The 24,293-nt window shown below is 35.3% G+C and overlaps 5 protein-coding genes across 5 annotated transcripts; all 5 read left to right on the forward strand.

Moving 5' to 3' along the window:
* Positions 1 to 14,900: 14,900 nt before the first annotated feature.
* On the forward strand, positions 14,901 to 16,742 carry LOC139089134 (uncharacterized). The gene has a single exon (XM_070638573.1). It carries the CDS (start codon positions 14,901 to 14,903, stop codon positions 16,740 to 16,742), a length of 1,842 nt encoding a protein of 613 aa, XP_070494674.1.
* Positions 16,695 to 17,554, forward strand: LOC139089162 (uncharacterized). The gene has a single exon (XM_070638614.1). The coding sequence runs from the start codon at positions 16,751 to 16,753 to the stop codon at positions 17,552 to 17,554; it is 804 nt and encodes a 267-aa protein (XP_070494715.1). The 5' UTR covers positions 16,695 to 16,750.
* A 32-nt stretch (positions 17,555 to 17,586) lies between these two features.
* LOC139089135 (uncharacterized) lies at positions 17,587 to 19,056 on the forward strand. Its single transcript, XM_070638574.1, has one exon. The coding sequence runs from the start codon at positions 17,587 to 17,589 to the stop codon at positions 19,054 to 19,056; it is 1,470 nt and encodes a 489-aa protein (XP_070494675.1).
* An 11-nt stretch (positions 19,057 to 19,067) lies between these two features.
* LOC139089136 (ATP-dependent DNA helicase PIF1-like) lies at positions 19,068 to 19,433 on the forward strand. The gene has a single exon (XM_070638575.1). The coding sequence runs from the start codon at positions 19,068 to 19,070 to the stop codon at positions 19,431 to 19,433; it is 366 nt and encodes a 121-aa protein (XP_070494676.1).
* A 1,026-nt stretch (positions 19,434 to 20,459) lies between these two features.
* Positions 20,460 to 22,579, forward strand: LOC139089137 (uncharacterized). The gene is made up of 4 exons (XM_070638576.1): positions 20,460 to 20,633; positions 21,018 to 21,159; positions 21,224 to 21,360; positions 22,568 to 22,579. The coding sequence occupies exons 1-4, from the start codon at positions 20,460 to 20,462 to the stop codon at positions 22,577 to 22,579; spliced, it is 465 nt and encodes a 154-aa protein (XP_070494677.1).
* Positions 22,580 to 24,293: the final 1,714 nt, after the last annotated feature.

Here is a 24,293-nt window from a genome sequence, read left to right on the forward strand (position 1 = left end):
ATTAATTTCACATTGACAACGATTTTGGAACTCTTAATGCTTAATGATATTATCATTAATAATAATTATTATATCCTTCTTATAAATATATGAGCTCAGGTATACAGTGAATAATTATCTTTCAGTGATTGATGTACACAAGGGTGACACAAATTAAGAAGGCTTTATAACGGTGCTGCATATACTTAGCAACCAACTGGACGTCACATGGCTGAGCTCTGTAACGGAATCTTTTTCATTTGAGTCACTTAGGGTGATAGCTAATTGAAAATTCGTTGATATTAGGCTCGATATTAATGTAAGCTCTCGTTCCAATTATTAGTCAGTTACAACACATCCAGCTTCGTTCCATAAAAAGCTGTTGCTCATGTGAGTGCCAGTGAGTGTCTTGATTATTAATTCTATGTCAAAATTATAGTCAAATTCAGTTTTAAGACTAATATAATCAAATTTCAACTTATAAGTTTGGTTAAGGTAGCAATGCTTAGAAATAACTTCATTCACCAATTGGATTTAGATAAAAATTGCCGCCCAGTCGCCGTAGTGACAACATTTGAATGTGCCAGGAACGTATTCAGAATTTAATGGATGGTGAAAATGGATTTTGGGTAATTTTGGACCAAAAACCCTAACAAATTGAAGAATTCTATCCAAAAAAGAATGGTGTTTTGGGAGATACGTCTCTCGAATGTGTGTCAATTGGAATATATCAGAGGTCGAAGCCAATTTGGGTAAACCACAATTTGTTAAGACCCGATTGAAATTTGTATGTAATTTTATTATGCAAAAGATTATGCTTTCATCAAACCATACCGAACTCAAGCCGTTGTAAATCAAGGTCATACCGACTAAGGACAATAAACTCATGTCATAGAATGTAAAATGTGATAAAATGTTAGGAAAGGGATGGAATTCATTTTACTTCTTGACTTCCTTACTTCCTCATTAAAAGTCATTAATCAGAACTACTTTCTCTACTGACTGCATAAAAAATTCCAAAAAGACTTTCAAATCGACTGAAATAAAAGGCAAAAAAAAAAATGCGCGATTTCAAAGCGACTTCCGCAACAATTTCTCTTACAAGCTTTTTGTCTTAACGTAAAAAATAAAATAAACTATTTAACAAGAAGAATGAGAAGAGAAATAAATGAGAAATAATAAGAGCATAGCAACAACAGAGAAAAAATAACAAAAAGGCAAGAAAAAAATTTAAATAAAAATAAAAATTCATAAAGAACAATGCTGTAGTGCTGATAAAAAGGAGCAAGTGACACACAACTTGACTCATCTCATTGAGCATTCAAGAATAAATAAATAAAAATAATAAAAAGCAAGCTCGCAAAGTCAGAATGAAAGGAAAACAGCCAGCAACAGCAGCAGCACAAAGAGAGTAAGAAGAAGGAACAAAAAAAAGAGTTGAATGCAGTAAAATTAAATTAGAGATGATAAAAAGGAATTGTCATTAATTTAGTTGACTTGACACATGAATTGTTTTTATTGTTATTGCATTGCCTAGCAGTCGTTGTCCAACTATCACCCGTTGGGATAATACACCATCCTCATGCTATACTGAGCTTATTTTTTGTTTTGCTCTCTTTCTCTTCTTCACCTCATTGTTCAACTATGCGAGATATGAGTAGAAAAAAGTGAGCTTACATTTATTGGAAGTGATTTGAGGAAGCGCGATTATCTCATTGGAAAGTGTGAGGATATGCTGAAGAAGGATGAAAAGAATTTGAGCTGATTAGAACTTTATATACCAAGTGACGCCCCAGTCTTTAAGGTATCTACTTCAGACTTTGCGGATGGCAAGAGATCACGAGGAAGATTGAAGAATTCATGGATTGTATGTGTTGAAAATGACGGTGGAGTCCTTAATATCCCGAACTGGCAGAAGGTTTCGAAAGATAGAGCTGTCTTCAGACATTCCTTACGCGCGGAAATGGGCCCTCGTGCGCCCCAGCCAAGCAAGTAAGTAAGTAAGAACTTTATATGCCAAAGCTCTTAGGTTCAATTTCAATTGTTGTCTAATATTCGATGATCATTTTTCAATTCATTACATGATATATCGACAACTATACATGAATATCAGCTAGGTTGCATGTCATATGACGACCTCATATCCTTGCAATGAGCAGAACACTTACATGTGCTTCGGATATTACTGTAAACTGTAGGTCTAAAGGATGTGGTATAATTGAACACAAAGCTTATAAGGCTGAACCCTTCAAACTTCATACATAAGTCGATAGGACTAGACTCGTTCTCTGAGACACAATTGGCTAAATCACTACATGCTCACCCTGATAAATCTCTGAAATAACAACATTGTTGTCATGCTGCTTCAGTTTCCTCATGAACCAAAATTTTCAATACATAGCAAATTTTTATTAACCCTCTAATAGCCTCCCATCCTTCCTCCACTTCCTAAATTGTTTTGTAATCGAACAATAAAACCCTCCTCAATCTGCAATTTAGAATTTCCAATCACGCGATAAACGAACTAAACAAAAAACCAAAATTATCATGAGCCATACAATATTCGATAAAATATTATTTTTATATTTTTTTATGTCATAAACATTGCTCAATTCGACTATTTTTTATTTATATATTTTTTTTTTGTAGATTAAAATAAAAAACAATTGCACATACTGTCTGTGGATAATCAATGGCATATGAATCGTATTATGACAAAATTAAATAAATTTAACTTTATCTATCTGTACAGTCATTGTTTTTGCTGTCTCTATAAGGAAGTAAAAATAACAATTCTGTTTATGAACTAGAATAATAACGATAATGGCAGTTCCGAGTGATACAGATGAAGCTAGGGGCCTTTTGTTGACATCAAATGGTAGTAGCTTTAGTGTGGCATCCTTATGGATACCATCCGGTCCATATGTTAACCATATAGTCCATATTAAGTCATTTGGCATTCACCGGCTGCCAAATAGAGGTGACTTCCATTTGATGCCAGTAAAAGTGCTTTGGTGGACCCTCAAAAGCTCCATGACGGACCCTCCATCATTTATGTCACTCGGGCTAATATCAACACAGTAAAAAAATTATCCAATCATATTACTGATATGAAATAAATAATAAGCATTTCCTTGGGACTTTGCTGTGGGATGAAATTGATATGTTACAGATTTTCATGCCTTATGGATTGAGGTATGAAATTTGACAAAATGAGTTCTTCAAAATTGTATGTACTTGATATGACACAACTTAACAGAATTAGAAATTTTGCCAAAGTTTGCAGTATGTAAAGCAATAATACTTCAATGCACATCACAAAACCCCTTATCTTTCAATTACAAGATTCTCTCTCATGTTTGTTCATAAATAAATTGAATAAATTAAAATTTTGTATCAATTGCATTTGTATTGAAGAATTGAGCACAAAAGACCAAATAAAGATAATTTTTTGGGGGGACATTCGGAAGTGACGTAACTCTAAAATTAGATTTTTTAGGTTCACTTTCCCCTCTCAGCCCATTGTGACGCTTTTGAACAAACTTGTAGTGTTTGTCCATAACTGAAGTCCTTAAAGTGCAAGCCTGTGCCTTTAAAATGCAGGAAATGCAGGCCTGCAGTTTATGTCCGCAACCCACAAAACTCCAAACCCCCCATTTCCCCCTCTTAACATTACCAAACTTCCAAACATCCCCTTATTGCATTACAGTAAGTACTCAAGTTCATAATATATTTAAGTCATGATTCAAGTGATTCATGATTATTGCCAAAAAACTCTCTTTCTCTCTCTCTGCTTCCAATTGAGAATTTGTGATTTAAAGTTGATTCTTGTGGGGGTTTTTAAAGAAAATTTATTAAGGGGTTTTGTCTTTTTTTTTTTGTTTGTTGAACAAGGTTGAGCATTTTGTGGGATGTTAGAGAGCATTTAAAGAATTTAAGCTGTAATTGGAATTTCTGTTTTTGGTTTTGCTTTAAGAGTAAAGAAGATAAATTTGATTTTTACTTTTATAAATTTTGGTATAATTTGTGTTAGGGATTTCAATGCCGGTATCAAAATACTGGTATACTGGTATGATTTAAATACCGATATTGAAGATTAGTTTCGGTTTTGACAACTCGATTGTGAGTAGATTTTGGGAGTAGTTAAGATGTTATGATTATGCTCATCGGTGTTAGTCAAATCAACTCGATGACGGAATGTTTAAGTACTTCGGTTCCTAACTATTGCAACACTATGCATGAGGTCATGGGTTCGAGACTAGACTGCAGAAGTTTTCAAATTGTCCTTTATCAAATCATATGATAGCGTGGCTCACAGCCTTCCTATGTATACTAAGGACAGTATTGCCATCAAAGGAGTGATTCTGATTCCACTCTAAACTAGGGTTGGGCAAATTCGTATACGTATATATACGTATACAAATATACGTATATTTTATACGTATATATACGTATATGTATACGTATACAGATTTTTCAAAAAATTTTCCGTTACATATCAAAAGTCATAAAAGTTGGTAATTATAACAATAATTTTAGTTACAAATTGAACAGCAATGAAATTGAAACTGTTGTAATGTTGTGTTCCATACAAAATGTTATTAGAAAGCTTAAAATTGTCAAAAAGTAAAATTTTTGTAACGGTCGAAAAAATTCAAACTTTCAACAAAAATTTGTAAACAGAAAAAAATTATTTTTTTACAATATTAATTAATTTTTACCATTAATCATAACTTAAGGACATTTAAATGCTACTGGATGTGAGAAAACAATATATTAACCACTTTTGACTTTTAATTTGAGCATTTAAGATCATTTTTAACAAAATAATTAACGTATTTTTTCGGATTTGAAAAATCTGTATACGTATACATATACGTATATATACGTATATTTTTTTGTTCTTATACGTATATATACGTATATATACGTATATTTGCCCAACCCTACTCTAAACTGAAGATTTACTTAATACAGCTGTCTTGCAGGCTCCTCACTAGCTCGATTTGGTCCGATCACTTATTAAGTTCAGGAAAAGGAACTAAACGAGGAATGAGAATACAAGAACCACAAGTGCAGCTCTCGATCTCATCTTTAAGAGCAAATGAAGGTACCTGATGCCAAAATCAAGACCAACACATCCAGGACAATCTCGGTTGCGGTTTTGGGAATTTGTTAAAACTGAGTCTTTGGGAATGACAAAGAGACAGCTTATAGATACCTTAATGCCCCTTCCATGCTTGATTCATTTATGATACTCCAAAACATTTTTATAATTTCTGACCTACCTCCTAACTTCTATTTGCTAGGATTATTTCGTAACGCAAAATGTAGCAATTTTAAGTTATTTCTCTGTTCTATAATAAATTCCAAAATAAATCTTCACATTTAACTCACAAAAAAAGCACACAAAAAAGCTTCCAAACCCACATTAAAGCAATAAAAAATTCTCTTTGATCAATTAATTTGTTAATGCCGAAACATTTCTCATATCTTTAACAATTTTGCTTTAAAAAAAAATTCCAATTTTATTTTGCAACAACTGTTTGAATCTCGTTCTTTCTAATTTCATAGCGGCAAGAGAATTTTCTCGCATGGAAAATATTTCTGACGACGTATATTGAGAAATGTTTTAGAGATGATTGGAATTTATCCAAAAAAATGAAAATCGCAGAAATACAAAGAGACACAAATGCTGCTTAAGTAGCAATTTAAATAATGAATTCATTTAAAGTAGCACACTTGAGTCATTCATTGTAATGTATATGTTCCAATTTTCAATTTCAAACATTTTCTTACATTCCTTGTGAAGATTTTTGGGGGATTTTTATTGGAGATTAGGAATTGATTTGAACCTTATTGAGTCACCCAGGTATCTGCTATGGTTTAAATACAGCTAAATGTATTGTTTATTACTGTGTGGTGGAATGGCATCAGTGGCCAAAATAGTAGAGCGTTGGCCTTACGGGCCAAAGATCCTGGGTTCAATCCTAGGCCATTTCTAATTTTCAAAGCTCTTTTCCATTTGACCGTTCTAATTATGAAGCTCGGTTCGTGTGTTGAGTGGACTTTTGAGGTCTTTGGTTTAAAATGTGTATGCACTGTTAGGTATATCTACAAGATGTATACTGATATATGGTAGGTTGCAGTATACATCACGTCCTAATGACGTCCTCGAGTCTAGCTCATAAATCTGTAGCACTTCAAACTGCTGCAACTAGTCTTACGCATGCGTTATGTACTGTTAATTGACACTTAAAGATTCGAACCTGTGCCATTATGGCATATCGAAAAGTATCTGATTAATAGCCATCATTCCAGTTTCCCTTATAGGAATCCTTACTTATGCCATTTGAGTAATTAAACTCCTAGCAACCATATGAATGACAATTTAACCAACATAAATTCTTACAAAACATTCCAAAGGAATCAAACAGAAAATAGAAAAATTCTCTTCTCTTCCCCATTTAATTCCGTAAAGTAGTCGATGGAATCAAACTTTATGACAAAAATCATTATGCTTAAAATAACAAACATTTAACACTCATTTTACTGGATATGCTTTAGATTGTAAAATATGCATATTTTCCATATTACAAGTCTCTTCCTTATTGAATTTGCTCTGGATGTTGTTATTAGCTGCTGATTATTGGCAGCAATAAGCAATTTCTTTTCTTCCGTTTTGCTTACAATTTCCCTCTGTGAACTGTTAGTTATGCAATAATAACTGTGACAATGGATGCTGTAGAATTCTGTCTGGCATGGAATATTGGATTCTGTGAGGGAACAAAAATGAGTAAAGAAGAATTTTTATTAAAAACGATCAAGATGAAATTTTAAAATTAAAACACAAAACAATGTGAAGTGTTCGAATGAATATGGGCATGGCCGTTTAGAAATTCACACTCAGTAATTTGAAGTTAAAGGCATTTTTCTCCTTAGTTGGACTTTTTGGGATCACTTTTGATAGTTATAATTGTAGAAATTCATAAATCCAACATTTTGGCATATAATTTGCTATGATTAGTGCTTTAATTAATGCAAAAATTCAAAAAATATCTCAATTACTGAGTGTGAATTTTTGTTCCATTTTTCAAAATTTTTCAGAAAAATTAATAAAAATCGCTAAATTTATGTATTTATTATGATTTAAATTGTGGGAGCATAAAGATTTTATGTTCCTTTTTAAGATTAGATTACTCTACAGAAGCAAATCATGCTTTAAATTAGTTTAATTAACATAATTAGTATTCTGTTTTTGAAAAAAATTATTTTTTTCCGTTGAAATTTTGAAAAAAAATGGAACGTTATTTGCGGCTAAGCCCATATACAATTGATGACATTTTTAATATGGCACGCAACTGTTGTGTGGCGAGTAATTTTATATGGCAAGCAACTGTTGTAGAGAGATTAATTTCATATGGCAAGCAACTGTTGTGTTGAGCATAATTTCATATGGCACGCAACTGTTGTGTAGAGAATAAATTCATGTGGCAAGCAACTGTTGTGTTTAAAATAATTATATATATGGCGCACAACTGTTGTGTGCAGAATAATTTTATATGGCGCGCAACTGTTGTGAAAAGAATAATTTTATATGGCGAGTAACTGTTGTGTGGATTATAATTTGATGACACGTAACTGTTGTGTTGAGATACTTTTATGTGGCGCATGACTGTTGGGGAGACAATTATTTTCATACGCACATTAATAAATTGTAAATTGCTTTTTCCCAATACTGAAACAGTTGCATAAGCAATAACAATAAATCAATTCCTAAATAACTCAAAACATGTGTTTATTAACCTTAAATAACCTCAATCATTTTGACAATATAAGTTCTTTACCCCCCAATTTTAAACAATTGAAGCTACTTGCACAAATGAAGTACTTACACATTTAAGGCACAATTACCAGAATGAAAAAGAACCATAGTCATAAAAAAGTTAACCATTTTGACCCTAAAAGAACGATTTAAATGAAATGAATTCAGCTCCAAAAATTTCATGCTATAAAAATTGCGCTAAAAATGTAACCAAAAGTATTCCCCCCGTTCACATCCCCCAAAATGGTGAAATGAAATAAGAAGAAGAATAAAGTTATATTTTGCTGTCCTTCGAATGCCGATGTTAATGCCAAACAATAAAATTTAATATATTCGTCCTAGTGGGAAAGCTGTTATTCTTATACTTTTCACCGAATGCCGTATTTCCTCCTTCTTATTATTCTCCTTTTTTCTATTCTTCTCCTCATGCTTATGTTGTTGCCGCTAGAGCCATGTTTTATGTGTCATTCGCAAAAATTATTTTCTCTTTTGACCCAGAAGTGTTTTCAATGCTTCCTTTTTTTTTACTTTCAGCTGATGCTTGATTATCTGGCTTTTATATTTCATTTTATAGCATTTTTTAGCGCATTTTTGAAATATAATTTTAAAAAAGGTAGCTTAATAAGACACTTCGTTCGGTCTGTAGTTCGGCTGGACGTAAGATCTCAATGACTAGACATCCTTAAGAGCTCTGGTCTTTTGCATTAGCTCAGATCCATTAAGTTATTGCGGTGACGCCCTGAATTCTGAGTGACCTGGATCCTATTGGATCTAAATTTGTAGATCTAGAAGTGACCTAGATCTTACTGCACCTTGTTTTGTGAGTCAAGAAGAGACCTGGATCTCATTTTGTGGATCTGGAAGTGACACAAATTCTGCTGGATCTTGTTTTGTGAATCGGCAAGTGATCTGGATCTTACAGAATTTTGTTTTGTGGATCTGGAAGTAGCCTGAACCCTACTGGATCTCGTTTTGTGGGTCTAAAAGTGACCTGAATCTTACTGGATCTCGTTTTGTCGTCGGTAAATGACCTGAATTCTACTGGATCTTGTTTTTTGGGTCGATAAATGCCTTAAATCTTACTAGATCTCGTTTTTTTAGGTCGGAAACTGACTTAGTAATCAATTACTGATCATTGAGACGAAAATGCGCTCTAGACCCCCGATAAGATCGAGTACTTTGTAATTTATTCTCTCAAAAATTGAGGGCAATTTTCTCACTGTGGATTCATAACTTTTGTTGCTGCTTTGCCTATATCTGGATAGCTGCTTTTATGTTACATTAATAATTTTATGCTTCTTATCAGTGTCGCTTTAACTGGATGTTTATGCAAATGCAGGCGTTAAATTTATTTGCAATTCTATAAATTCTCCTTTTTTTCCTATCACATAAAATCGTCTTTGTAGGAACGGGAAAATGCTTCTTATTTCTCATTCTTTATTATGTTCTACGGGTTTTTTTTTCCGGGAGAGTGATTTCTTATAAGGCCTTTGCATCTTTTTGCCATATACATAACCATATACATGTATAATTCTTCTCTTTTTGTAGACATTCAAGTTAGTAATAGAATAAAACTTTTTTTTTGCTATGGAAAGTGGGTTAATGGGATCATTTTGTCTACGTTACTATTGAAATGTCGATATTTTTTGGCTTTTGATTTGGAATTTGTTTTTATGACATGTGTAGAGTGTGAGCATTTACATGTGAACATTTACGTGTGGTTTTCAATCTATGAAAACGACTTTGTTGTTCGTGATTTGTGTAAGTGAATTTTGATGCAGATATTAACTTTTTGGGTGACTGAAAACTAAGTGGGAATTTATAGCAAATTTCTTTGTGTCCTAAATAGTTCTTACTTTTGTTTATTTCCTTAGGTAATTTTGATCCATGTCCTCTCTCAGATATCGCCTTAAACTAGGACTATCGCTGGCTACGACTTTCCAATTTTCAGTATCAAATTCAAGACTGTCTCTGTGAACTGCTTGATTCCATGAATTCTGCAGTCGTTCGAAATTAAAGCATACTTTTTGACTGTTAAGGTTCGATACTTAATTAATACCTTATTCAAGTCATATGATGTGGATTTGTTGTGCACATCTTCGATTTGAAGACTATTGCCTGTTGAAACTTTTAAAAAGTGTGGCTTAGATCCCACTATTAACTGTAGATTGCAACATAAATTCTAAATTAGAGTGAGTCATCCGGCTGCACGTGCACTGAAAATTTCATCTCAGAATCTGCCCACATATTCTCTAATCTCTTCCGGGCTATTCCTATTAAAAACCTTAAATTTATTTTTAAAACATCTTCAACTTCTCAGTTTACATTCCTATCCTCAATTTATTATATTTATGAATTCCAAGAAAATGATTCATAGACGTTTATAAATAACAAGAAGGAATATTCCTTTCAGTCATAATATTCAACGGTCCCAATATTTCCCAATAATGCCTAACAATAACTTCTAACTTTGAATATAAAATTACATCCAAAATGCCATATCCAGAATTAATTTTTTCTAAGAAACTCAATCCATATTCCAAATAATTATTTATAAACATTTTGATTCGTCCAAAATTGGAAGTTTGCAGCCTTGGATGAATTATAAGGAACAGTCTAAAAGTGCAGATCTGTAGGCTTATAGTCATGCAGGAAAAGCAGGCTACTGGCCGAAATCCCAACTAGTGTGGACTTTTAGAACTAGTCATCAACTGGACATTAACTTGCCATCAACTAATTCTAACGGGATAAGATGTCCTGGAGCTCCAAAAGCAGCTTGTCGAAGGACGGTTTTATAAGACTGCCAGTTGGATGCAAAGACGGATAATTTGTACAAACTTTGTGAAAAGGCCAGCAATAGAGTCAGATGGAGGTCGTTTTGTGGAAACCTAGTCTCCACATCGGAGCACGTCATTCCAGAAAGTAAGTAGCAACTAGTTCTAACGTATTTATGTCTCCTCGGATAGTAAACATAAACAACACCAGGAAACAGCCCCAATGACTTTTCAACTTGAGTCCTTCTTATTGTTGTATGATTATGTATGGCTTCTGTTATATTATATTTCAAGAAAAAAAGGCATAAAAGGAATAGCATACAATGGCTGAACGCAAGGAATGGAGAAGAAAAACGAGAGACAGAGACAGAAGACATTTAAATGTTATTTTATGGTAATTTTATAGCAAGAGATGCATAATAAATATTTTTATGGTACATTCTATAAGGTTCAACATTTTTTTTTTGTCCTTTTTCCTTCCATCGATTTCAATTTCATTTTGCAGCATTTTGATAAAGAGGCATTTCCGTAAAATAAACTGGAAATAAAATATGTTTGCACAATTCACTTCACGAGATCATTTCAATGACTTTTATTTGCCATCCTTCTTACTCTCATACTGTATAGCCCATGGGGAGTAATAAATTTAATTAACATTTACGACTGATCATGATTTAAATTATTGAGGGTACAAAGTACAGTCACACTTTTCATTACGAACCATAAAATCCACAATGATGAAATTTTATCACATTTTTTGATATTCATGCCCATAGCAGACAGTGTCTCTCATCCTCCCAAAACTTACTTATTTCAATTGTCAATGTGATTTATCACTTTTCATATGATGACGATCTCGTCATGAAATTCTCATATGCCTTTTTTGGTTATATCATAATTTATTTATGCTAAATAATATTTGTGGATGTGTCAGTGCTTTCCAAACTGTATGCTGTGGTACAATATTGTTGTAATGGGCAATTTCGTATTTTTAGTTCCCAGATCTGGGTGTTAAGCCTCGATCGAAACCGTTCACGGTCATCACACGGCATGCGGTCCTCAATCGCCTCATACTAGTGTGTCGCGACACACAGATTGCTCACCACTGCAGTAGTGCGTCGCTGAAATTTATTTGAAATACCATAAACTGCAAGTGTAGCATTGGCAGTCTTATCAAAGCCTGGTGATCAAGCATGGTGCTCGAGGATGAAAACATGAAAGCATAGAGCCCTGAGTAGTAATTTTTGCTTACCACCAAGTTGTGCCTTGGCACAATAAAGTTTGCCCAACACTGAAATATGCAATATGAGGATACCAATATGGAAAAATAAGTATCCAATCCATTTGACTATAAATTTGTAATATAAAATGAAAATTCACAAGAATATTGTGAAAAAGGGATGACGATGTCCTTGAATCCAATAGCTTCTACTATCTGTCATTTGAAGCTTTTATAAGAATTTTCTTGGGAATTCCACCGTCAACATCGGTACTATATTGAAATTTTTCCTTTTGATTTGATTTTGTTATATAGGAAATCGTATGAGGAAGGAATTTCTATTAGTTTCATATTTGTGGAATACTTTCATGTATGCATTGTGGCTTTTTTATTGAAATTAGGAAACTTTGTATGAAATGTTGTTGGTATTGGGAATATGGAAGGGGTGGTCAGTGATAAAGGCAATTTTAGGTGCCATAATTCTGAGAATATGGATCACAATACGGTGAACAGCATTTTTTACCACAGAAATGGGTCAAATTCAGCCGTTACTATGTCGTCAAGTAGTTCCACAATGAAGCTTTTTTCGTCCATGTCGCTCGGTACAAGCTGGTCACTTTTAAAGTCATATTTGACATAGATCTTGCACAAAGTCGGTGTAAAGCTATCTTTAGGTCATTATTGTGTCATATGGCATCCAGAATCTGATTGATAATGAAATAGTTTACTAATGATGTCTATCCATATTTGATTTACTTGAATCTACTCTCAATTCTCTGTCTCCTGCTGAAAATTATTAGAAAGTCTAAAGCTATATCCTATAAATCTATATTATAAACACCCAATTCCTTTGCTGATACAAGAACGGAAGCCATGTGTAGCCGTTTTGTGAAGCCATGTGAAGCCAAAAATTGAGGGTTACCAGGGGGTATGCGGGGTGTAACGTGAAGTTGTGTGAAGCCGTGTGAAGCCATGTGAAGCCAAAAATTGAGGGGTATAATGGGGGTAGGGGGTGTAATGTGAAGTTATGTGAAACCGTCTGAAGCCATGTGAAGCCAAAAGTTGAGGGGTATCAGGGGGAATGGGGGGTGTAATGTGAAGTTGTGTGAAGCCGTGTGAAGCCATGTGAAGCCAAAAATTGAGGGGTATCAGGGGGTATGGGGGGTGTAATGTGAAGTTGTGTGAAGCCGTGTGAAGCCATGTGAAGCCAAAAGTTAAGGGGTATCAGGGGGAATGTGGGTGTAATGTGAAGTTGTGTGAAGCCGTGTGAAGCCATGTGAAGCCAAAAATTGGGTATCGGGGGAATGTGGGTGTAATGTGAAGTTGTGTGAAGCCGTGTGAAGCCATGTGAAGCCGAAAATGGAGGGTTACCAGGGGGTATGGGGGTGTAATGTGAAGTTGTGTGAAGCCGTTTTGTGAAGCCATGTGAAGCCAAAAATTGAGGGTTACCAGGGGGTATGCGGGGTGTAACGTGAAGTTGTGTGAAGCCGTGTGAAGCCATGTGAAGCCAAAAGTTGAGGGGTATCAGAGGGGATAGGGGTGTTATGTGAAGTCGTGTGAAGCCATGTGAAGCCATTTTGTGAAGCCGAAAATTTAGGGGTATCAGGGGGTACGGGGGGTGTAATATGAAGTTATGTGAAGCCGTGTGAAGCCATGTGAAGCCGAAAATTTAGGGGTATCAGGGGGTACGGGGATGTAATGTGAAGTCGTGTGAAGCCATGTGAAGCCGAAAATAGAGGGGTATCAGGGGGAATAGGGGGTGTGATGTGAAGTTATGTGAAGTCGTGTGAAGCCATGTGAAGCCGAAAATTGAGGGGTATCAGGGGGTATGGGGGGTGTAATGTGAAGTTATGTGAAGCCGTGTGAAGCCATGTGAAGCCTAAAATTGAGGGGTATCAGGGGAATGGTGGGCGTAATGTGAAGTTATGTGAAGTCATGTGAAGCCGAAATTTGAGGGGTATCAGGGGGTACGGGGGGTGTAATGTAAAGTTATGTAAAGCCATGTGAAGCCGAAATTTGAGGGGTATCAGGGGGTACGGGGGGTGTAATGCGAAGTTATGTGAAGCCATTTTGTGAAGCCATGTGAAGCCGAAAATGGAGGGTTACCAGGGGGATGGGGGTGTAATGTGAAGTTGTGTGAAGCCGTGTGAAGCCATGTGAAGCCAAAAGTTGAGGGGTATCAGGGGGAATGGGGGGTGTAATGTGAAGTTGTGTGAAGCCGTGTGAAGCCATGTGAAGCCGAAAATTGAGGGGTATCAGGGTGTATGGGGGGTGTAAGGTGAAGTTATGTGAAGCCGTGTGAAGCTATGTGAAGCCAAAAATTGAGGGGTATCAGGGGGAATGGGGGGTGTAAGGTGAAGTTATGTGAAGCTGTGTGAAGTCGAAATTTGAGGGGTATCAGGGGGGATGGGGGTGGAATGTGAAGCTGTGTGAAGCCGTGTGAAGCCATGTGAAGCCGAAAATAGAGGGGTATCAGGGGGATGGGGGTGGAATGTGAAGTTGTGTGAAGCCGCGTGAAGCTATGTGAAGCCAAAAATTGAGGAGTATCAAGGGGGATGGGGGTGTAATGTGAAGCCATGTGAAGCCAAAAATTGAGGGTTACCAGGGGGTATGCGGGGTGTAATGTGAAGTTGTGTGAAGCCGTGTGAAGCCATGTGAAGCTGAAAATTGGGTATCGGGGGAATGTGGGTGTAATGTGAAGCTATGTGAAGTCGTGAGAAGCCATGTTAAACTATGTGAAACCACGTGAAGTTATGTGAAAGTGGTTATGCAATGGTGGAAGTGGTACATTAACTAAAAAGTTTTCACAAAGCGTCACAATTTTATGTGAAGCTTCACATTATTTCATAAAACCACCTTCAAGTATAAATAGGAAAGAAAATGTACAAAATATTTCATTCTTAATTAAGACTTCGAAGAGACAACATCTTCAATTTTATAACGAATAAACAATCAAAACTTTTAGATACTTAAATATAGTTTTACTTAAATTTTCAAAAAAAGTAAGTACATATTTTTTAAAAAGAAACGAATATTCTTTTTAAAGAAGGAGAGAGTACATCTGTTTCTTCCTCTTTAAAATAGAGATAAAAAAGAATCGCAAATGGATGATAATGAAGATTTTGGAACGAAGAAAAGACGCTTAACAAAAGATAGATTGCTGACTAAACAAAGTCAAGAAAGTCTTGCTAAAATTCATGCATTAGAAAAAGAAAGCCGTAGAAAACGAATTGAAACAGAGAGCATTGATCAAAGAAGGATTCGTCTTGATGCTCATGCTTCTTCTCAGCAGAGGTATATTGATCAACAAACGCCCGAAGAATTAGGAGTGAATCGTGAAAAAAATGCTACATCATATCAACGACATCGTTCAACAATGACTAATGTTGAACTCACGACATATCGAGAAATAAATTTAGAATCACATCACAGAGCTCAAGAACGTCAAAGTCAAGCAATTCGAGCTGAAGCAATCAATTTTGATGAATCACAAGTTCCAGAGCATTACTGTGGTAAATTAGATGTACTTTGCACATTCTGTCAAGCGAAACATTTCCGAGACGAGCTTCCAAGCGATAAAAAATTTACGGATTGTTGTCGAAAAGGAAAAATTATGCTTCCTAAGCCTCAAGATGTTTATGGAAATGACTTAAAATATCCTAAATTTCTAGAAAGTTTACTTTCCGATATTGACAATCCTAATCGTATCCATTTTCGTAATGAAATCAGGTCTTATAACAGTGCAGTTTCATTCGCTTCAATGGGAGCAAAAATAGTTGATTTGCTTGGAAGAGGTTCTTATGTCTTTAAAATTCACGGTCAAACATTTCACCGCACATCACATTTACAGCCGTTTGATAATGAAACGCCACAATTTGCACAGCTTTACGTAATTGACAGCACACAAGCAACTGAAATACGTCAGAATCACAATGCAAACGAAAATTGTCGGAGAGATGTTCTCGATAAAATTGACCGTTTTTTCCGTGCACATAATAGATTAGCTCAAAGTTATCAATTGATGAGAGATATCGAAGCACAGGAAACTATTCGGGCTATAGAAGCTGGTGAACAAATACCAATTGTAAGCATGATATTGAAAAGAGATCGACATTCAGACCAAAGACGTTACAACGCACCTACATGCAATGAAGTCGCTATGATATTTGTCAATGAAGATGGTGAACCACCGCTTAATCGTGACATTCGTATTTATCCAAAAAATCCAGAAGATCCAAATCAGAAATTTATAAACTTAAATGTATTAAGCCCAAATATGGATCCCATGACATACGCACTTCTTTTTCCATATGGTGAACCTGGATGGCAACCGAATTGGCAATGTGACAGCTATGTAGGTGCTTTAGCAAATAAAGTGCGTAAAAACATCAGCATGCTTCAATATAAAGTAGCGCTTACAGCTATTCGAGAAGAGTTTAATCCAATTATTGGGGCTGGCAAGATTACACAACAATGGTTGGTTGATAGTTATTTGCAAGTAGAAGCTAACAACCTTAATTACGTTCGACAAAACCAGAAGCGTTTGCGAGCTGAATGTTATCAAGGACTCTCAGACCATATTGATAATTTGGCACAAAATCAAAATATGGCAGCTGGAGTGTCAGTCATTCTTCCTTCAAGTTTCGAAGGATCTCCGCGCAACATGCGAGAGCGTTGCTGTGATGCAATGTCAATTTTCGCAAAATATGGTCATCCCGACCTATTCATTACTTTTACAGCCAATCCTGGTTGGCGTGAAATTACAGAAAACTTGAAACCTGGAGAAAATTCTTCTGATCGACCAGATTTGATTGCCCGTGTTTTCAAGGTAAAGCTCGATTCATTACTAAATGATATAGTGAAACATGGAATTTTTGGAAAAGTTATTGCATTTGTCTATACGATTGAATTTCAAAAAGAGGATTACCCCATAGTCACATTTTAGTCACATTAATGGCTCAAGACAAATTTACCACAATACAACGAGTAGATCAATTTATATCTGCTGAGATACCCTCAAATGAGAGACCAAAGTTACGAGAAATTGTATTAAAGTGTATGACACATGGTCCATGCGGTTCCCAATATCCAAATTCACCTTGCATGAAAGACGGTCATTGCTCAAAACAGTTTCCAAAGGCTTTTATTGAAAAAACCATTCTGAACGTAGATGGATATCCATTATATCGACGCCGTACCAATGAGTGTGCTATAGCTAGAGGCAAACAAGTAGACAGTCGTAATATTGTCCCGTACAATCCCTATTTAACATTAAAATATAATGCACATATTAACGTAGAGGTGGCTACATCGCTTAGATTTGTTAAATACTTATACAAATATCTTTTCAAAGGATTTGATTGTGCTACTGTTATTGTAGGAACAAATGGTCATCCTCAATTATGCATGAATGAAATTTCTAATTATATTGATTGTCGCTATGTTAGTGCTCCCGAGGCAATATGGCGTTTAAGAGAATACAAAATGCATGATCGTTCACATGCAGTTATGAGACTTCCAGTTCATCTCCCTAATCAACAAAGAATCACCTTTGAAGAAGGTCACGAAGAAGAAGCACTTTTAGCAGCTCAAACAAATAAAACCAAACTGGAGAGTTGGTTTGATTTAAATGTTAACGATCTCGAAGCGCGACAATATCTGTACACAGACATTCCATACAATTACGTTTATGTGTGTGGTCAATGGCAAAAACGAAAAAAGGAGGAGATAATATTGTTGCTCGCATCTACACAGTAAGTGTCAAAGACCAAGAAAGATTCTATTTACGAATGCTTCTTCTTCATATCTCGGGTGCAACAGGCTTTGAATTTTTACGTACAGTAGATAATGTCGTTTATGAATCCTTCAAAGCAGCAGCAATTGCACGAAGACTTTTAGAATCTGATGATGAATGGAATCAGTGTCTAATTGATGGTGCAACTTATTTGATGCCTAAGCAGCTTCGAGAAATGTTTGCATACATTTGCATATTTTGTCAACCTGCTCAGCCACTCAAACTTTGGCAGGATCATTTAGAGAGTCTAATTCTTGACTATTTACGTTCAGATAATGAAGCAAATTCAATCAATAATGCACTTCATGACATTGAGTTCATCTTAAAACAGCACAGTATGTCATGCTTTTCTTTAGGATTACCAGTGCCGAGGGGAAATGCTCCAGAAGAAGAGATGTTTGATCAAGCTGAAGAAGCATGCCAGGCAGCAGATCAAATCAAAAAACTAAATGAAGCACAGTTAGCAGCATTCATTAAAATTAAAACAGCCGTTGAAGGCAGTTTAACTTCATATCAATCACCACTTTTTTATATTGATGGTCCAGGTGGCTCAGGAAAAACATTCCTATACAAGACATTAATGGCATACTTTAGAGGCGAAGGAAAAATCGTACTTGCATTTGCAACAACTGGAATTGCTGCTACAATACTTAAAGGAGGAAGAACTGTACATAGCGGCTTTAAATTACCGGTACCTTTGCTTGACACTTCTGTGTCTTCGATGCGTATGAATTCACCTGAAGCAAAAAATATACGACAAGCTGCTTTAATTGTAATAGATGAAATCACAATGCTGCCAAAAACTGGCCTTCGCTGTATTGATAAGCTCTTACGTGAAATCATGAACTGTGAAAAAATTTTTGGTGGAAAGGTTATAGTCGTTGGAGGTGATTTTCGACAAACGTTACCAGTTGTTCCTCGAGGAACTAGAACAGACATCATAGAGTGCTGTATCAAATCAAGTCCATTATGGAGACATTTTAATCAGTTGAGCTTGACAGTAAACATGAGAAGTGAAGGCCAGATGGAGTATAATCAATGGCTTTTAGACGTTGGATCTGGAAAGCAACTTAGGAACCCACACATTTATGAAGATGACATTATTCAAATACCCAATGAAATGATAACCACGAATAACCTTATTAGTGATATATTTGGCAATATTGAACAAATGAGTATTGAAGATCTTTCAAAAAGAGTAATTGTCGCACCAACAAACAATCAAACTCTTGAAATGAATAGAAAAATAATTGATTCCATACAAGGAAATTCTCAAATTTATTATAGTGCGGATTCAATGGTATGTGAAGATCCCAGTGATGAACTAAACTTTCCTGTAGAATTTCTAAACAATCAAACACCATCTGGTATGCCGCCACATGTTCTTCTTTTCAAAAAAGGTGTCATTGTAATGCTCTTGAGAAACCTCAATCCAAAAAAGGATTGTGCAATGGCACAAGATTAATAATAGAAGAAATGAGTAGAAATTTTATAAAGGCAAAAATACTATCTGAATGCAACAAAGGAGATGTTGTATTAATTCCACGTATTGATTTAGCACCGTCAGAAACATCACTTCCATTTATTTTACGACGAAGACAATTCCCACTAATTCCTGCGTATGCAATCACTATCAACAAGTCGCAAGGGCAGTCTTTTGATCATGTTGGGATTCATTTAGAGACAGCTGTATTTTCGCATGGCCAATTATATGTAGGTTTCTCCAGATCTAGAAATGCAAGTCAAGTAAAAGTGTTCATCGAAGCAAATCCACAGCAAGGTCCATTGTTGAATGATGAACGACAATTCACTCGCAATATTGTCTACACAGAAATTCTTTAAAACAATTAATAAAAAAGCAAAAAACATGAATATAAAAAATTTGGTCCATGTATGCATATGATACTAGATCACATAGCTCCCAATGACCCCCAATTTCAGCTTCACATAACTTCACATAACTTCACGTAACTTCACGTGGCTTCACGTGACTTCACATAGCTTCACGTGACGTCACATAACTTCACGTGACTTCACATAACTTCACGTAACTTCACGTGGCTTCACGTGACTTCACGTAGCTTCACGTGACTTCACATAACTTCACGTGACGTCACATAACTTCACATGACTTCACGTAACTTCACGTAGCTTCACGTGAATTCACATAGCTTCACGTGACTTCACATAACTTCACGTGGCTTCACATAGCTTCACGTGGCATCACATGGCTTCACATAACTTCACATAGCTTCACATAACTCCACGTAACTTCACGAGGCTTCACGTGACTTAACATAGCTTCACGTGACTTCACATAACTTCACGTAACTTCACGTGGCTTCATGTGGCTTCACGTAACTTCACGTAGCTTCACGTGACTTCACATAGCTTCACGTGACGTCACATAACTTCACATAGCTTCACGTAACTTCACGTGACTTCACATAACTTCACATGACTTCACGTGGCTTCACGTAACTTCACGTAGCTTCACGTGACTTCACATAGCTTCACGTGACGTCACATAACTTCACATAGCTTCACATAACTTCACATAACTTCACGTAACTTCACGTGGCTTCACGTGGCTTCACGTGGATTCACGTAACTTCACGGAGCTTCACGTGACTTCACATAGCTTCACGTGACGTCACATAACTTCACATAGCTTCACATAACTTCACGTAACTTCACGTGGCTTCACAAAGTCCCGCTTTAAATGCAAAACTATAAAAGCTCGAGAAAATGAACAAAAAATTCATTCATAAACCACAACTCATAAAGTAAACATCTTAAAAAAAAATTCGAATAATAGTAGTTTAATTAATCAAAAGCGTGTAAAATATAAGTTCAAGATAGTGTAAAATGACACTGAAAAACTATACGCTCATTAGATCGATTGGAGAAGGCGGTTTCGGACGCGTTTTCCTAGCAAACAGAAATGGCGAAGAAAACAGCTTTGTTGCTATAAAAATTCAAAAAAAAGAGGCCGTTGAAAAATCGTTTTGGAGTAAACAATTCGCAATTAACGAAATACAGGTAAATACATATTAAATTTAAGTTGTATGATTATGGGTTCAATTCCTTCCTTAACAAATAGTGTAGTTATCATCAATAATAGCTGCATTACTCTTTTAAGCTTATATCCTTTGATTTGATTTACAGATCTTAAAAAAGCCATTGGATGTAATTTTTTAGCACAAATAAAAAGTGCTTTCGTTGACTTAGATGGATACTACACAGTTCTGGAAATAAGTGAAGGTGGAGATTTATTCAATTTTATTGAAAGACCCTGCTATTTTCCAACTATGGACATATGGACATTTATAGCAATAAATTTGCTAAATGGACTAAAACAACTGCACAATGTACGTATTTAATATATATGCCTTAAAATACTTATAAAAAATTATGATTTAACAGCTCGGTGCTATTCATAATGATCTTAAACCGTCAAACGTATTGATTAATGGCAGAGGATATGCTGTTGTTTGTGATTTCGGTCTTAGCGTTATTGGTCAAAGTGACACAGGCGCCAAAGGAACTAAAGGCTACATTGCCCCTGGTAAATTTCATTATATACTTAATTTTTTAACCACATGAATACATTTTTAATAAATTATTTGCAGAATGCTTTTCAAAAGAGAAGTATTCAGCATCTGCTGATTACTTCAGTCTTGGTGTCATTCTTTATGAACTGTCTGAAAAAAGACATCCATTTAAGGATAATAATGATATGAAAAAAGGGATTAAACCAGCTCTGAAGGTAACGATGAAAATTGACACACAATTACTTAAAAATATATTAAGTTTTGAAATTATCCTATACATATAGATTAGAGACACTGTATGGAGTTTTATATCATCCTTACTTGATATAAATCCAGCATCTGGGACAGCATCAGATGAAAAAGCTAAAACATTTGAATGTTTTAAAGATTCTAATTTTGAATCAATCGAAAAACAAACATATCCTTCTCCTTTATCACTTTATGTTGCAGAATTTCCGCTGATTCAAAATATAGAAAAAGTGTTTGATTTTCATCCAGAGTCCATTCCAAAATGTAAAGACATTGGAGTCCAATGCTCATTAATTATTGAAGAAAGCAAAGGCAGCAGCATACAATGTGATTTTAACAATGTGGTTGAACTAACAATGTTTATGTGTCGTAATGAAAGATGTGGATGCAACAAAACCTTCCAAACTCTCAAAGCATTTCAACAACATAACAGAGACTTGGAATGTTTAACCTCTGAAAAATTTAAGTGCCAATCATGTGATAAATGCTTCACAAGAAAAGAGAGATTCATAGCTCATATAGCTGTACACAACAATCCACAAAAAAAGCCAAAGTTATAATAAAACAACTATATTTTTAAACAAAATTTTAATACTGAATTTTCTTTTTTATGAATTTTGAAGATGGGCTCGTGAAGCTATGATGCTATGTGAAGTCATGTGAAGCCACGTGAAGTCACGTGAAGTTATGTGAAGTCACGTGAAGTTATGTGAAGTTATGTGAAGTTATGTGACGTCACGTGAAGCTATGTGAAGCCACGTGAAGCCGAAAATTGAAGGGTATCAGGGGAAATAGAGGGTGTAATGTGAAATCACGAGAAGCTATGTGAAGCTGAAAATTGGGGGGTCATGTGAAGTTATGTGTGGTCATGTGAAGCTGGAAATTCTGAAGATGGGGCGCCACGGGCGCTCCCGATACACTAGTATTTAAATAAAATTCCAGATAAGAATATTTAGATCAAAATGTCGTAAATTAAGCAGAAAACAAGGATAAATGAATTTACAATTTTGGTCGTAGCCACATTAAATTCTTTGAATGCATAACACCATTAAGAAAATTACTCAAATTTCTGCATATTCCATCCCACATATAAAGTTTATATTCGCCACATGTAAGCAAATAGGTGCACTTCTCATATCTATAATACATTCATAATTCTTGATTCATTTACAGAGAAAATTTTAAGTTTTACGAAGTGAATTATCATGCATGCAGCTACTCCATATTCACCATGTGAAAAGAGAAATTTGCTTAGTTATTTGAGATAACTTATCTCACCCATATACGCTTTGGTTTTTCTTCATGTGAATTACTTTTCATGAAAAATTCTTTTTTTAAACCAGAAAACTGAGAGGAAAATTCTTTTTCATATTGGAATTTCCATTAGATAATCCAACTCGCTCTTCCATATTTTTCACCCGTGCTAAGTGGTTAATCTAGTAAAATTTCAAATATATGAAGAAAATTTCTTTTAATTAAGTTTAAAAATATTTTTTTCTTCTTTTTCTTTTAGAAAAGTTAAGGGAAAATTATTGAGTGGATGGATGTTGAATTTGTGATGGAGCGCATATCACTATGACGGGGAAATGACGACTTTTTAATAATATCCGCTACAATATCCTAACACACAACCTCCCCACCTTCCCCTCTTAAAAGCATTACATAGTAAGTGTATGAACCCCTAGCGAGAGAGATTTGGGAAGCGGGTCGACTCCGAAGGTAACCAAATGCAATGAAGCTATCCTTTTCGTAGTTTCTCCTGATACCGCTTAATACACCACTAGGCATTCAAGTTATGTGTCGGAATAAGTGCATTGAAAAATAGAGTAAAATACTATCCATTTCGAGAGAAAAGCTTGACCTCTTCTAACCCCGTCCTCTAATGCACTCCTGCACTAAAAAAAGCTTGATTTGCTAGATCTTGAGGTTGTAGCTTGAATGACAAAAGTCCTTTTGGAAGGAAGTTTGATATTTTAAATTGGGAGAATGAAGCCAACAATAGAGCCAGCATTAGGCGTCACCTGAGGTAGGTCACAGTTCATCTGTTCGGCCAGCGCAGTAAGTAAGTAGATTGAAATTGATCCAATTCTAGCATCCTAATCATAATCCAGCCATCAACTCAGTAACCCCAAATTGTACTCTACAATCACATATTCCATCCAAAAACTGCTTAAAAAGATCCACAAAAAAACAAAACACATATTTTCTTAAATCGAAACAACACCAAAAAAGAAGTCTTAAAAATTATGAAAAACGAGCAAATTTGCTTATGCATTTTATGTCATAAAATAAGAATTTTTATCCTTCCTTCCATCAAACTTCAGATTCTCTTCCTTTTGTTGAGAGTTGGGGTAGCATCTTTCAAACATAAGCGCAACGTAGAGCATTGCAAACAAATTTAAGTATTGCGAATACAAAGTGGAAAACTTTTTCTTTTGTTATCGTAAATTAAATTTACATTTCTGCTTAATTTTAAATTATTCTCTCATACTGGATGGAAACAAAAAAAAAAATTTTGTAGTAAAAGAGAAAGGCATAGAAATGGAGATGATGAGCTTAGCATTATGTGATGGAGTTGAAAGAATGATTTGAGATTGAATAAGAAGCGCACTTACCGAGTCACATTTACTACAATCATTTTGAAATGCTAGGTATATGCGTTGAAGGGTTAAGCCGGCTTCAGACGTTCTGTGCAGGCAATGTAGTCATGTACTTTCAACCAAGGAAATTGTCCTTCACCTTTGCGAAGGGTGCAAAATAACTCATGAATTGGGGATCTTGATAAAGGCAGGTTAATAAGTATGCAGGCTTGAAATCATGCTTGATATCATCAACAGATGGTGGCTAAGGGTCATAATTTTCAATTTTCATTCTATAAACCAAAGCTTCTCCTAATCCT

The sequence above is a fragment of the Chironomus tepperi genome, unplaced genomic scaffold, assembly GCF_022539635.2.
Source record: "Chironomus tepperi strain 1889 unplaced genomic scaffold, CSIRO-AGI_Ctep_v1 contig_175, whole genome shotgun sequence".
Classification (NCBI taxonomy): Eukaryota; Metazoa; Arthropoda; class Insecta; order Diptera; family Chironomidae; genus Chironomus; species Chironomus tepperi.